The sequence below is a fragment of the Seriola dumerili genome, unplaced genomic scaffold (assembly GCF_002260705.1).
Source record: "Seriola dumerili isolate Sdu_G_001 unplaced genomic scaffold, Sdu_1.0 BDQW01000052.1, whole genome shotgun sequence".
In the NCBI taxonomy this organism is placed as follows: Eukaryota; Metazoa; Chordata; class Actinopteri; order Carangiformes; family Carangidae; genus Seriola; species Seriola dumerili.
Window position 1 is genome coordinate 17371650 of NW_019174307.1, and position 13664 is coordinate 17385313.

Sequence of the window (13664 nt, forward strand, 5' to 3'; positions counted from 1 at the left end):
ATTTTAATCATTTGACGGCCAATTACTCTGGAGCCAGGCAGAGCAGAACAGAAACTCACACTTCATTTCCCCGGCACTCGCAGATGGCCCTGCAGGCTGGATCTCCACTGCCTGTCTTCACTCTACCTGTCTGCTCAGCTAGCTCTGCTCCCTTCTGATATGGGTGAAAAAGCAATGAAATAAGGTGTTTGGTGAGGCTTTAGAGAAAGAGAGCCGAGGATATCCATCATTAATCAAAAATGATACCACCATGATATGACACACCCTATCACACCATCTGTGGCAACGTCAACGAGGAGAAATTGCTGAAAATAAATAACAGTATAACCCATTCTAAACACACACACACACACACGCACACACACACACACAGTCAAGTAGGTGTGCACCACTCTCCACATCGTTATCTACCAATGCTCATCTACATATGCAGTGTTCCTATGGTACTCCAGTTAGTGAATCCATTATAATCTGGTCCGTTTCCATGCCCTTTATAATTTTCTTCAAGTGGTTTTAGAATGAACAAAATGGTGCTTTTATGTTTATTTATTTCAAAATATGAAGAGATTAATATACTAGTAAAATCAAACTTTCACTTTTTTCATTTTTTGTTTAAAAAAAATGTGGATTTATTTTTATTTAGAATAGAAAAACATCAAAACATTACAAAAATGCAAAAACATCAGATTGTCAAATAATCAGATTGTCAATAATGATAAACATTTTGTGCTTACAAAATATAAGGGCACAGAACTATGCTGAAAATTCAAATTCTTAGTAAATGATCCAGATCTGCTCCAAAATGTAATGTGTTCTTCCCTAGCCCATGCCCCATCCCTCCACTGAATTTGGGGCAAATCAGTTCAGTACTTTTTGCTGACAACCAACCAACCAACCAACCAACCAAACAAACAAACCACAGTCACAGTCACAAGACAAGTCATCTGAGACAATATTAACCTTTTCCAACCAAACTCTTTAAAAACTGACAACATTGCCTCACTCATAACTCCCTCTCTGTGATCTGACCTTAATGGTTTGGTTTGAACAGCTGGGTTAGATCTCGCTGTTTCTTGACACCAGCAAAAAAATCAAAACATTTTCAGAGTGGTTTGATGGCTTGACATGCCACAAAATGCTCTGTGTGTGACTGACAACTGAAAACAATGGATAACTTTTGAAACTAGCACTGGATGATGCATGTCAAAGTCACTCTCATTACTATTCAACTTTTACACTACTTGATTATTATTTGCTTCATGCTTGACACTTTGAATGCTCAAGTAGGCAGAAATTTAAATAACAACCAAAGCTTAAAAGGTGGCTGTTAAAAGTGAGGGATTTTTTCATTAACGACGACTGTTGTGAGCTGTTGTGGTCAGGTTGTGAATAATAGATTTTTTAATCATTTTCAATTTTCTTGTTTGTCTTTCCAAATGTCACATTTTCACCAATGTACTCAAATATATCGCTATACACACTGCGCCTATCTGTAGCTCATGCAGTGAGATGAGGCGACAAACATAAGCACGAAATAGAAACAAATACTGCTCTCTATGCAAGTTTTTCAGTCATGAAAATGTCTTTTCTTCGGAATTCCCTGTAACTGACACACATGAAAGCTGACAACAGAAACCACTGCAGGTGAAGAATGAAACTTTCAACTTTGGACAGCAACATTTTAAGCCTCTAGAGGTTAAGTAAGCAAGCAAAAGAAATCAACTCGTCATTAAAGAGTTGGGTTTCAAAGGCAAGAAGAGCTAAAAACTGGAAATTACGATGTCCCTCATATAATCGAGCCATTGTGCTAAATCCTATAGATTGAGTTATATGTCAATTTTTAAAGGGATATTAATCTTGGTTTCTTTGATGGACAATGAACAACATCAGTGATAGATGATAAATAATTCAAGATATCTTCTACATAATTAATGTATCAGCAGAGCGAAGAAAGAAAAAAAAAAATCACACAATGGGAATAAATCATCCTTATAGATCTTTGGCTTGTGAAACCTTTTATCACTAGCAGGGTATTGTTATTAATGTTGTCACACAACTGTGGTAAATAGGACAAATACAGTCTTCCAATACAGGGAGTATTTAGGCGGAAGGATGACTAGATGGAAGAAATGAAGATCACTATTAGTAGAATTAGGATGCTCATACTGAACAGTTCAGAAGTAACACATTTCCATCGAATAACAAAGGACATGGTGCACGATTTATATAGAGTAGCAAAAGGGTTTAGAGATAACGTTCAACATTGAGGCTGGACACCAACGTTTTAGTGTAATTTCAGATATCTCGCTATTTCAGTGTGAAACTATAAGGCACTGATCTTTTCCTAATCTTAACCAATGTTCTTAAACCTTAAACAACCCAGTCTTTAGTCCCTTGGTGACAGGTTGAGTTTAGACAAGCAAAACACTAAACTCAACCTGTCACAAAGGGACTAAAGACTGCATTGTATCCCACAATTTCTTAACCAAAGTTTGTTTGGCTTGACTACAATCTTTCCATTACCCCATACCTTAGCTATACATGCATACATTAGTTGTCGTATACTGGTGTCGCAGGAATAGTTCATTTAAACACAACATTGCTGTTGAACTTAGAGCAACACCATTAGATGATTCCTGTAGAACCACGACTCTAATTCTTGTGTGAACTGGTAAAATCCACACAAGTGGAAAACAAAGACTTTTTGTATGAATATGAATATCAATATCATATGGTGAGAGCACAATGCATTTTCAGGAACCAGACATCATTTGAGAGATGCTTGAGTTTTTTCAAACTAAAAGTTGAGTCACACTTTTGTTATTCTATTTTGTTTATTTACATACCTCTCTCCCATAGCACTGCAATAAATGTCTTGTGTAACACTGGTCTTACTCTAAAATATACTCCCCTGATGTTATTATGAAGAACGAACAATAAAACGATTGGTCCTTTCTATATTTCGCTCTTTCTACAGTGCTTTTCATGTGTCAGGCTCCCTGTGACAGGAGACATCTATCACAATTTCTGGGCCATTGCCGAGAGCTCAAACGATCCATGTGATGGAGGTGTGAGTTGTCCTGCAAGCTGACCCACTAAAACACTGTAACTCGGTCCGTCTCACAGGAGGTCGGCCTCACAGTCTGCATCCTTAAGGCGTTGTTGTTCTGACTTCAAATAGTGCCGTGTTAAAGCAAGGGTCTGCACTGGTGTGGGTGTGTAAGCAAAGGCACTAGTGAGAAATCAGTGACAGTACAGGTGCCAAAACACTGCACAGTATTTTCAAGCAGATTTTATAATTCTGGAAAGTTATCACAACGGCAAGCCTTTTCCCGACTTGACTATTACGAGGTATACAGCAGAATTATGTAATTTACATTACAAATTAATCCACCAGGACTGTGCTTGAATGCATTAGGTAACACGATGCATAGCTAGATGATGTCGTATTGCAGCAAAAGTTAAACCAGGTTCAACTTTTCTGGCAGACATCCTGGCCTTGTTTTGGGTCCTCTGCTTTGGGACCTCCACTTAAAAAAAAAAAGGAAACTGTGTTTTTTGAAAAAGTGATGTTGTTGGTGTCAACCTGGCCTTAAGTCGATCTTAGTCAGTCAGTTAACCCTTCATGTCATACTCTTGTTGGCACAGGAAGACAACAATAGCTATTTTGGTATGAGCCAAATGAGGCAGATGAAGCAGTCTTTGGATGTTCCGTGTAATGGAGCACAGGGCTCAGAGGGAAGTCAGCCATGTTTATCCCTCTGGTTATCCCTCTATCTAAATCTTTCCTCCAACTGATGATGAGGCTCTGGGGGACATGCTGCTTTAATGGGAATACTGCATATTTCACGTTCTCTCTCTTCTCTCTCCTTTCTTCCCTTCTTCTCTACCCTATTTCTCTCTATTTATTTGTGCGCTCTTCCTTGTTCTGTGTGTGTGTGTGTGTGTGTGTGTGTGTGTGTGTGTGTGTGTGTGTGTGTGTGTGTGTGTGGCTCCTTCAAGCTTAGTGCTGGAACAGCATTTTCTCCATGAGAGTTTGTTGACAGCTAGCTGTCCTCTCATAGCTGTAGACTCGATTGGCAGTCTCTCACAGCGAGGGCCCAGCCTTTTACACCATGACGCTATCAACAGTGGGCCAGCTGTAAGCGTTGCCCGCTGCTTTCAGCTTATCTTTAAAGCCCAACCATTTGGATCACACCGAGCACGAGGCAACGGTGGCGTCCATCATGTAGACGTCATTTAAAACTCATCTATCACTGGAGCGACATCATTAGTGCACCTCTACACATCAAACATGAGCCTACCCTCATTTAAAATCCCATCACTTAGTCGTTTGACACAGCCACTGAAGAACAGACAAATGTGAAAACAATGAGGTGATCCTGCGTGCATATGTGGCATTTGTAAAATGGATGAGGTTTCTATTAATTCAAAGCAGTTCAACATCAAGAGAGACATTTAAATAAAAATGGAGCAAGGCGAACACACCGAGTGCACACACACGCACTCACAGCACAGCTTTTATAGTTCAGGTAAGATCAAAATTATGTATGTTCAGGTGTCACCCTTCACATAAGCTGAACATATTTCACAGAATTATGCGTGTGTGTGTGTGTGTGTGTGTGTGTGTGTGTGTGTGTATGTGTGTGTGTGTGTGTGTGAGAGAGAGAGAGCGAGAAAGACTTCACACCAACATCATCAGCAGCATATTAATTATGTGGTGTGTTTACCTGGAGGCAGGCAGGCGCTCGGCCATGTGGTTTGTTGACGTCTACAGCTACAAGCTGCCATCCCCCAGCAGCGTCTTCATGGAACATCTGTGGCACAAGGACAGCACATGAGGGGCAGAACACACACACACAAAAAAATTCAAAGTAATGGACGAAACTCAAACACACACATATCTACCCTTTGGCTACATCTTCACGAAACATCTGTGGCCACAAAAAAAGCTGAAGGCATCATACGCACAGATTCATACCCACACAAAACAGCAGGATAGTTACTAAATACAGTACGTAGGCCTAAGGACTTAACACTAGAAATAAAAAAAACAAAACAAATCAATATCACAGCAGAGACTTTCAAACTCACAAGGCAGCTGGCTCACTCATGAATATCAATCATTCTCCTGAAACATGAATAAATGAATGAATACAAAAACTTGGTCATAAGGACAATTAAGACAACTCATTCCAATCTGTAATGTCATTCACCTCATACTTTACTAAGAGTTAACTTGACAGAAGTGTTAACTCGAAGTTTGAAGCCAATTCACATTTTGAATGAATCACAAAGTACAGCTGAGGCTAATGGGATTGTCTTTATCTTGTCAGGTATTTAGTCATGAATTGAAGCATTTGGTAAATTGTAATTCTCACTTGTTGGTGGCACTAGGGGAAATGTCAAGGGATCAACAAAGTCAGCGGGATTCACCCTATTAGGATCATGAATGTCTGTACAAAATGCTGACCGCCATGCTACTAGCATTGCTAAAAACAGCTAATCAAAAAAAAAAAAAAAGAAGATCCTACAGAATAGTCCAATATCAATGTTCTATTTGGTGAATGGGTTGGTAGAAACTATAAACCAGATTTTGTCTTTTTTACATTTACTTGAAATTTCTCCATGCACTAAGTAGTGGCTTAAATCACTATATCATTATATTGTTTCTGAAATGGTGTGAGTGACATTCAAGCAGAAGCAAAGCAGAGGTTTCTTACGCAACTTCATCTAACTTCAAAGCAAAACTCCAAAAACTCCAGTTACACATGCAGTATACAGAAGAGCTTTACTATTGGACCGACGCACTTCAGCTTGTGGCATCCGTCATGGATGACATCAGTCTGATATTAAAGTTCTTCTGTATACTGCAAGTGTAGCTGGAGTTTTGACCTCTTGAGAATGAAATAGAATGTACCTGAGAGAACCAAGTGAAATTTGAAGGTTGTTGAAGTTTGAAGCCAATACAAAAGGATGCTGCTTCCTTCTTCCAGATAGAAAATCCTTCAACAATTCTGCCTCATTCGTTTTTCTACTCTTTAACAACATACCTTTCTTCCCCTTTGTTTCAGGCTCGTCTTACACTTGTCACATCGACGTCACATTCTATCATCTTGTTTTTAACTTGACACGGCAAAGAGAACAGTATCTACAACCTGGATGTCAAACACACAGGGTTGATATCATTCAACTTCAGACAAGCCAAAGTAGTAATTCAACTTCAGGTTCAGCCCTTAATTACAGCTCCACTCATCAAAATAGGAAGAAAGAAGCTGATCCTGTGAAACAAAAGTGGATTAATCCATTGTAACTTTTATCAACACAGTTAGGCTTTTACAGCCTAATCTCTAGTAAAAGCCTCAATAATCTAGAGACAGCATAGCAAAGTCAAGGAATGGGGAGTCTGGCATGGGTTGTGTCTCACAGGGCCACCTTATACCAGTCCCCCCTCTCAAGGGAGCACAAAGGAGGGAGCATATTGTTTCAGCCTCAGTGATTGACAGTTAAGTGTTACACCGCAGCTAATTAGTTTTTACCCTCTAAGATAAAGATTGGGGCATGACGATGCCATTACAATTAATTTTGATAATGGCAAGAAAGGCTTATTGTTTTCAAGGTCATAGCAGCAGATGCATGCAAGAGGCACCAGCCAGTTTTCCATCATGACTGAAATAACAGAGGTATCAGTTTTATGAATTTCCAGGAAGTATCATTTTAAATACTGAGGGAATAAGAGCAGTGAAAACACTTGACTGCTTGTCAGCCAACTCCATTATGATTGAAATTGTAATCTGTTTAAAAGGGGGTTTGGATTCTTCACAAATCCAGTCCAGACATATAACTACTGTACTTCAGTGACAGGCTAATAACAGCTTTTCTTTTCAGTCAACAAAACACAAATGCAAATCCATGCATACACCGTCCATATATATGATTTATTGTTGTGTTTATTAGAGTTTTAATTGCTTACTGACATATATGCAACACCTTATGTGGTGCTTTATATTATTGTTCCGCTCTGAAAAAAATATTTCAGATTTTGTGCCTCTTCCCAGTTTTCAGCTGTAATGTAATCATAAATCATACATTTTACAAAATACTTTCTCTCTCTCTCTCTCTTGATTTTTCTCTGCTTCAAAGCCACTTCCCAGCCCTCTTCGTCAATCCAGAGTAGTCTATTGTAAGTGTGGAAGAGGCAATCAAATGCCAGTCACATCAAGAGAAAAATGTGCATTAATCAAGACCAGAGAAACAAATCCTCTCATATCTAAAAGGAAGAGATCAAGAGAGCTAAATAGTTAAACCTTAAAAAAAAAAAAAAATCACTAACATAAATAGGTGGTGTTTGAATTGAATGATGGTGAAAAATCTACAGGCATTTATAGAATAAATCTCCAAAAATTGTTATTATTATCCTTGTGTGTATGTCCCTCTATGGTCTGATTTCATGACAATTCATAGGCAGTGACATGAGAAAACTGGAGGAAAATCACACAAAACACAAGGCACATTTTGAGGTAACATTGTGGTAATTTCATTTTCAACATCCATGTTGGACAAAATCAGTGAAATGTTTTGTTGCCATTTCAAAATGACTGAAAAACACTTAAGGACATATGAGCAAACCTTTTATGCTAATTAAAAAACTAACACTGGCGACCTTAGCTCTCTCTCAAATTATTTTAGGGGGCATTTTTGCCAGATCAAACCTGGGATGTTGCGGTTCATGGTCATCATCTAACCCCTAAGCCACGAGAATGCCCTCACCACTACAGGTTTTTACACTTAAAAATGATGCAGATTAATGCAACTACTGTAAAGTTCTCTTCATATTCACATTTAATTATTTTTTTAAATAACTAAATAACCACTGCAAACACTTCTAAAAAAGGTGGATCACACACTGTAAGGCTGCATGGGCCTTGGCAAAGTAATGCTAACCCAGATGTCCTTCTCCTCCGCCATGTCCTCCAACTCTTCCTGGTAGCCGAAACCTCCTTAAATGGTTAATTTCACCGCCAAGAAGAAGTCACTCTTCTTCAAGCTCTTTCCAGATTTTCTCCTTACTATGTGACACTAGAGATCCAGTGATATAAGCTAATTTCAGCCCCATGTTTCTTCAATCACATACATTGAGTCACTACCCAGAGCTCAAGACCTTTAAGAGTGGATGGACCATAAACTGACTGGTAAATAAACCATTAAGGCTCCCTCTGTTGCTGCTGTTGATGCACTAATCTGCCTTTCAGTCTCATCATACTCTTACTTATGAAAACCCTGTGATACTTGAACTAACTCACTCCCAACCAAAGGAGGGCAATCTACCATTTATAGGCGGAATACCATAGCCTTATACTTGGAGGTGCTGACTCTCATCCAAGCTTTTTAAAACCCAACTACAAATCATCCCAGTGTACACTGGTGGAATTGGTCTCATGGTGCCAACAGAGCCACAACATACCCCTCATGTGAAGACAGAAATGTGATCCTGAAGTCGCCAGAGCAGACACATCTTGGCTTGATTTTTCTTCCAAAGCCTTTTTGTGGTCATAAAATATCTTCACCATGGACTGTTACACAAGGTTATGCTTCTCCAATCTCTGAGGCTGCACTACTGGGCTGGAAAAAAAATCCTTAAGAGTTTGGAGTTGAAGTCCTCAGAGATAGGAGCCTGAACTTGACATTTCCAGATTGCCATTATCGCATGTTTGGATTTATCAGGTCTGCCCAGCATCACTCCCCACTACCTGATCCAATTTACCAGTTGGCAACTCTTCCCTTCACCTGAGTGTCCAGGGTATAGAGTACAGATGCAGATCTGATAATACCATAAAAATACCGATCATCAGTCTTTGGCCTGAGGGTGTACATCCACACCAGCCTAATGCTTTGCAATTGGGCAAATCCAGAAAAAGCAGTTTTATTCCAGGTCAGGTGCTGTGAGTAGAGATGAGTCCTCTTCCACCCGAGTGCCCACTTGTCACTTGGCCAAATAAATCTGCCTAATCTGTTTTATTAAATTCTAAAATAATTTTTATCTGGCCTGTTTTCTAATAAAGCAGATTTGATCTTTCATACTCTGACAACCAATTTATCAAAAAAAAAAAAATAGACATCGGATGGTCTATGTGCCCTTAGGTGGCCATTTTTGATGTAAGCCATTTTTGGTGAAAATACATACACTGTTGCAACCCTTAAGAAAACCATTCCTGTAAAATGTGCGTGTGATTCTGATTCTCCAAAATTAATGCAACTTTGATGAGCTGAACTTTGATGAGTGCACAGATTCTTTTGCATTCTGTACAGAGATAACCAAAATTATAAGAATCAGGTCAGATATAGGCACCATATGAAGTTGTCATAGTGACATTTTGTGGCACTAATTTGTCAGCTTGTGTGTCTGTGAGTGTGATAGTTATACCTGTGTTGTAGCAGTAGAGGTGGTGCTGCTCCTTGACCCCCACATCTGCTGAAATTGCACTCTGATTTCAGCAAATGTCTCAATGATGACTGCAATGAACACATTCTGTAAGAGAGAGAGAAAGAGAGAGACAGTGAGAGAGGAAAAGTGTTGTGACAATTAAAAACAAAAGACCAAGTGACTTTCTTTCACTGTTACGGGATATTCATTCTATCATTAGCCAGAGAATGTTCAGCTAACAAGGGGAAATAGTTATGTCTGTAGGTGAAAGATTAGGTTATGTAAATTAACTAAGTGCTCTTGGTGTTCAACTCTCCCCAGCTGCCGTGCCATAGGAGCTCAAAGTATTATGAAAAGTGGAGTAGAGAGAGATTGACTCTAACCTTGACAAGCCATGCCAAGAAGAAAATGAGAGTTATAAAGTAGAAGTAGGAGCGCCAGCGAGGGAAACTGTCAATGGCTCTGTACATGAGGAACACCCAACCCTCCTGTGATGCAGCCTCATATACAGTGAAGATACTCGTACCTTAACAAAGAGAGACACGAGAGTCAGAGAGATGAACAGTCAGATGAAAAGCAGAGATTGGTTATTGTTTTTTTTTTTTTTATAAAGACAGTGTCAGTGAGCCTCACACCAATTATCTCGGCTCCCCTCAGACTAAGCCTTTCAGAAAGACAACACCTTGAGTTTCTCTTTTTATCTATAATGAATGTACATTCTGACAACTTACAGGATGAAAAATTCAGAGCCTCGGTGTCCTCATGGTTCCCTTCTTCATAAAGACATGACTTAGAATTATAACTGTTTGGCAGACTCATTAATCTGATGAACAGTTCTTTAATGCATGTCTTTGTCACTGTCGCCGACAAATGTGGTCAGATGAAGCTTATAAATGTAAAGTCTGTGAGTTAGCCAAACTACGAAAAAATGAAACTCTTGGCTGTTTCCTGGTTAACGTACTCTCTGCAAATGAACTGTGTGCGCTTTAACACCTTGCCAAAGATGATTTCATTGGGAAAGAAACAACACTCCATATCAATTTATTGTTTGAAAAGAATTAGAGTGGACTGTGTCCTTTGGCCATTAAAAAAACAAACAAAAAAACAACAGATTAGAGAGTCTTTCTCTACATAAACAAACTCCATGATTGCATCAGTTTTAAACAGGTAAGCAACAGTCTGACTCTCCTAGCTAAACTAGTAAGCACATATACGTATATCACTGTCCTAAGCTTTAACAGTTCTGATTTGGAGCCTCTGGGTTTCTGAGGAGGAAATAGTTACTGACATACCATGGTTATTGTATTTTTGGGAACAGCCTGTTCTTTCCACATGGATGTGAATAAAATGCGAGAATCATTCCTATAAATAAGATCAGCCTTAATAATAAAATCCAGATTTTTCTACAGTGCTGCTTTCACACTAGATGCTACATGTACATTTAAAAAGTGCAGTGAAAAGAGCATTAAGCCATACAGTATAGTAGCATAGTCGTATTCCATTATATAATGTCTAAATGAAGTTAGAGTTTTTTGTGAAGCTCTAAGTCTCCTTCATGGCTATCTAAAGATTAGGTGCAGTGCACTGTGCACTGACACTGGATTTAAGCACCACTCAGCCGATAAGAAAAGTGAGTGCTGCTGAATGGCACAGCTTCACACCAAAGGTATATATACCACTTTCTCACTCAGGATCATTCTTCCACATTTCTTAACAGACATATACTGAAGATTTACAGGTGGAAAGAAAACCCCAAGTGGCAGCTAACCACTCTGTCATTTAACAAGAGATATGTAAAGGATTTCAACAAGTTACCAGAGACAGCTGCATCTTTATTTTCTGGTCGCCTCTGCATGAAATGTGCAAATATAAAAACATCATAAATGCACATGCAATACATGTTTGCTATTTCCATACTTTACATGTATGCGTTTGAATGCATTGCTGTGTGTGAATGTATAGTTTATACCTAGTTCATTGAAGCCACTATAACCAAGCTCCTGTCGGCTTAGGCCCAGCTCTTCCAGGTCCACGCATTTGAAGCCGTAAGGACACTGATAACCTTCTCCATCAGGGGAACAATGGGTGTCTGGGATGGCCAAGCTGTTCCATGTCACATTACTGACCAAAAGAAAAAAACAACATAATTAAATTACATATTTGCGATGGTACTTGGAATAAATGTCTGAAAAATAAAGAATAATAAAGAATAAGATTACAATAACAGCTAAATGAAGACAAAGCTAGTGAAATAGTAAATGTAAAGGTCTCAAAATTAGAGCGGTAAAGATTCAAACACATTCAGAGTACAAAGACACGTTGCCCCGCCTCTCTTCTCTTTTGCCTCCCTGCCACAGGTGTTATTCCAGGAGCTGCTTGAGGTCTCTAATGAAAATTAATGCCTTCAAATTGCCTGCCCAGACTTTCATCCAAATTGTTTATTAAGGGGTACAGGATCAGAAGGGATAATTTATTGCACTACCACAAAGGGCAATCAGAGGCATAGTGGTGAATCCCAATAAAGCTAATTATACTGTGCTGAATAATATCAATATGTCTTATCAAAGTAATCACTCATCAATCAAAGAGATAAATGAATTCTCAAATGAGAGACCAAATGTCCAGTAATAATGCAATATTAATAAATCAGGTGAGTCAAATGAAATCAAAACATATTTATGATAAGAAAATATTCATGATTGGTTTTCTGAGTCTGTAATTTGATCAGATCAAAATTAATTTAGAAAACATTGCTAAACTGTAAGTGTGAGGTCCTGTCAACAGCCTCTGCCCACCTCAACTGCCTCTTATTGACGCTCAGGCCACAGGAGCACAGTTCAGCACATAACAGAACATGCGAACCCTTTACATTAACTGGTTCAAAATATGTAAGGCTTTTCCATTTAGAATAACCCTCAAACAAACATTTACCTATAACAATAAAGCTTTGAAGAAGTTTCATCCGTATTCAGTTCAGTAGATCAAATTTTTACTGTACAAATCTATGCATGTTATCCAGCTCCATAGGAGTTCAACAGTGAGGAGGTCAATTGCAGAAATCCTGGCGTCCAGAAGAGAAGGCCCTACTTTGTTCACAAATCCAAAACCATTTTCATCTAATATCCATATCAGAAAACGTCTCCCCCTGCTATTTTTTCCCCAATTTTCCATCAAATCCCTTGTGTTTGAAAAGCTAGGGAGCTTTGACTTTGTGCCAAGGGCATATGGCAGATAGAGATTAGACACATCAGTCCCTGAGTGACACATTTCTAAAATACCCCAGCAGAAGCATACATATATATATATATATATATATAGACACACAAATATACTGTATATATACAAAAGGGATTTAAAAAAAGGAGCACAACAGCAAACAAATTAGATTTGTCGCTGTCTCGCCACTTTTGTATTGTTGTTACAGAGCTATGAATGAGAGAATGTCCTCCACAATCTTTCCTGCTACTAATGGTCAATATATGCAGTGTCCCTCGGGTGCTTAGGCACACATCAGTAAGGAGAGATGGATGGGGTAGCTGTTGAGCAGGAATGAGCTTAATACGACGGCTGGACAATGCAGGAAATTTTAATTATTATAATTAGTGTAAGCTCTCCCTGCAGCCTGGGGCTTTAATCACGATCGTTGCTTCCCCCATCTTTTGTCTCCACAAGGATTCCTATTCTCTGCATCATATTATCATCATCCTCAACTGAATCATTACATTCAAAAACCCTCACAAATGTGTTTAAATACATAATCTACTTTATCCAGCAACATGTGCACACACTGTAACACGTCTGCAGCCCCACATCTTCCCCAATGCTGCGTCCCTGCCCGCCCACAAGTTTCCTGTTTTCCTGTGTCCTCCTGCAAAAACAAGCTGACCACCAATGCTAAACAATGTATTGTAGCTATGAGCTCCTGCCTACGAACCTGCTAAATTAATGTAATAAAAATTATCACCAGACCAAAACAGCTCCTGATCACTGGACATGGAAAGAAGGTTTTGAAGAAATGCTGCTCCACAGAAAAAAGGCCAATTTAATGCATGAGGCTGCTGCTTAGGCGGTCACACCAAACTGATCACAAAAAATTAGATTCTGTCAGGATCAGTCAGACACCACTCAGCAGGTGACAGTTACTGACTGATCAGGCTGACCCATCATTGGTTTGCTAAATGCACAACCATGCCACTGTGCAGGGGAAGGGAGGGCACCTCTCCTTAACATCTGATCTACA

The 13664-nt window shown here is 39.1% G+C and overlaps 1 protein-coding gene across 3 annotated transcripts in view; it reads right to left on the reverse strand.

Annotated features, from left to right (window-relative positions):
- Positions 1-13664, reverse strand: part of nalcn (sodium leak channel, non-selective) — a 69412-nt gene that overhangs the window by 46874 nt on the left and 8874 nt on the right. For all 3 annotated transcript variants that reach the window (XM_022740691.1, XM_022740692.1, XM_022740693.1), the window contains 4 exons: positions 11394-11545; positions 9808-9950; positions 9425-9529; positions 4731-4817 (listed from right to left, as the gene is read on the reverse strand). In XM_022740691.1, coding sequence (XP_022596412.1) covers positions 4731-4817; positions 9425-9529; positions 9808-9950; positions 11394-11545 — 487 coding nt within the window. The remainder of the gene's footprint in view (positions 1-4730; positions 4818-9424; positions 9530-9807; positions 9951-11393; positions 11546-13664) is intronic.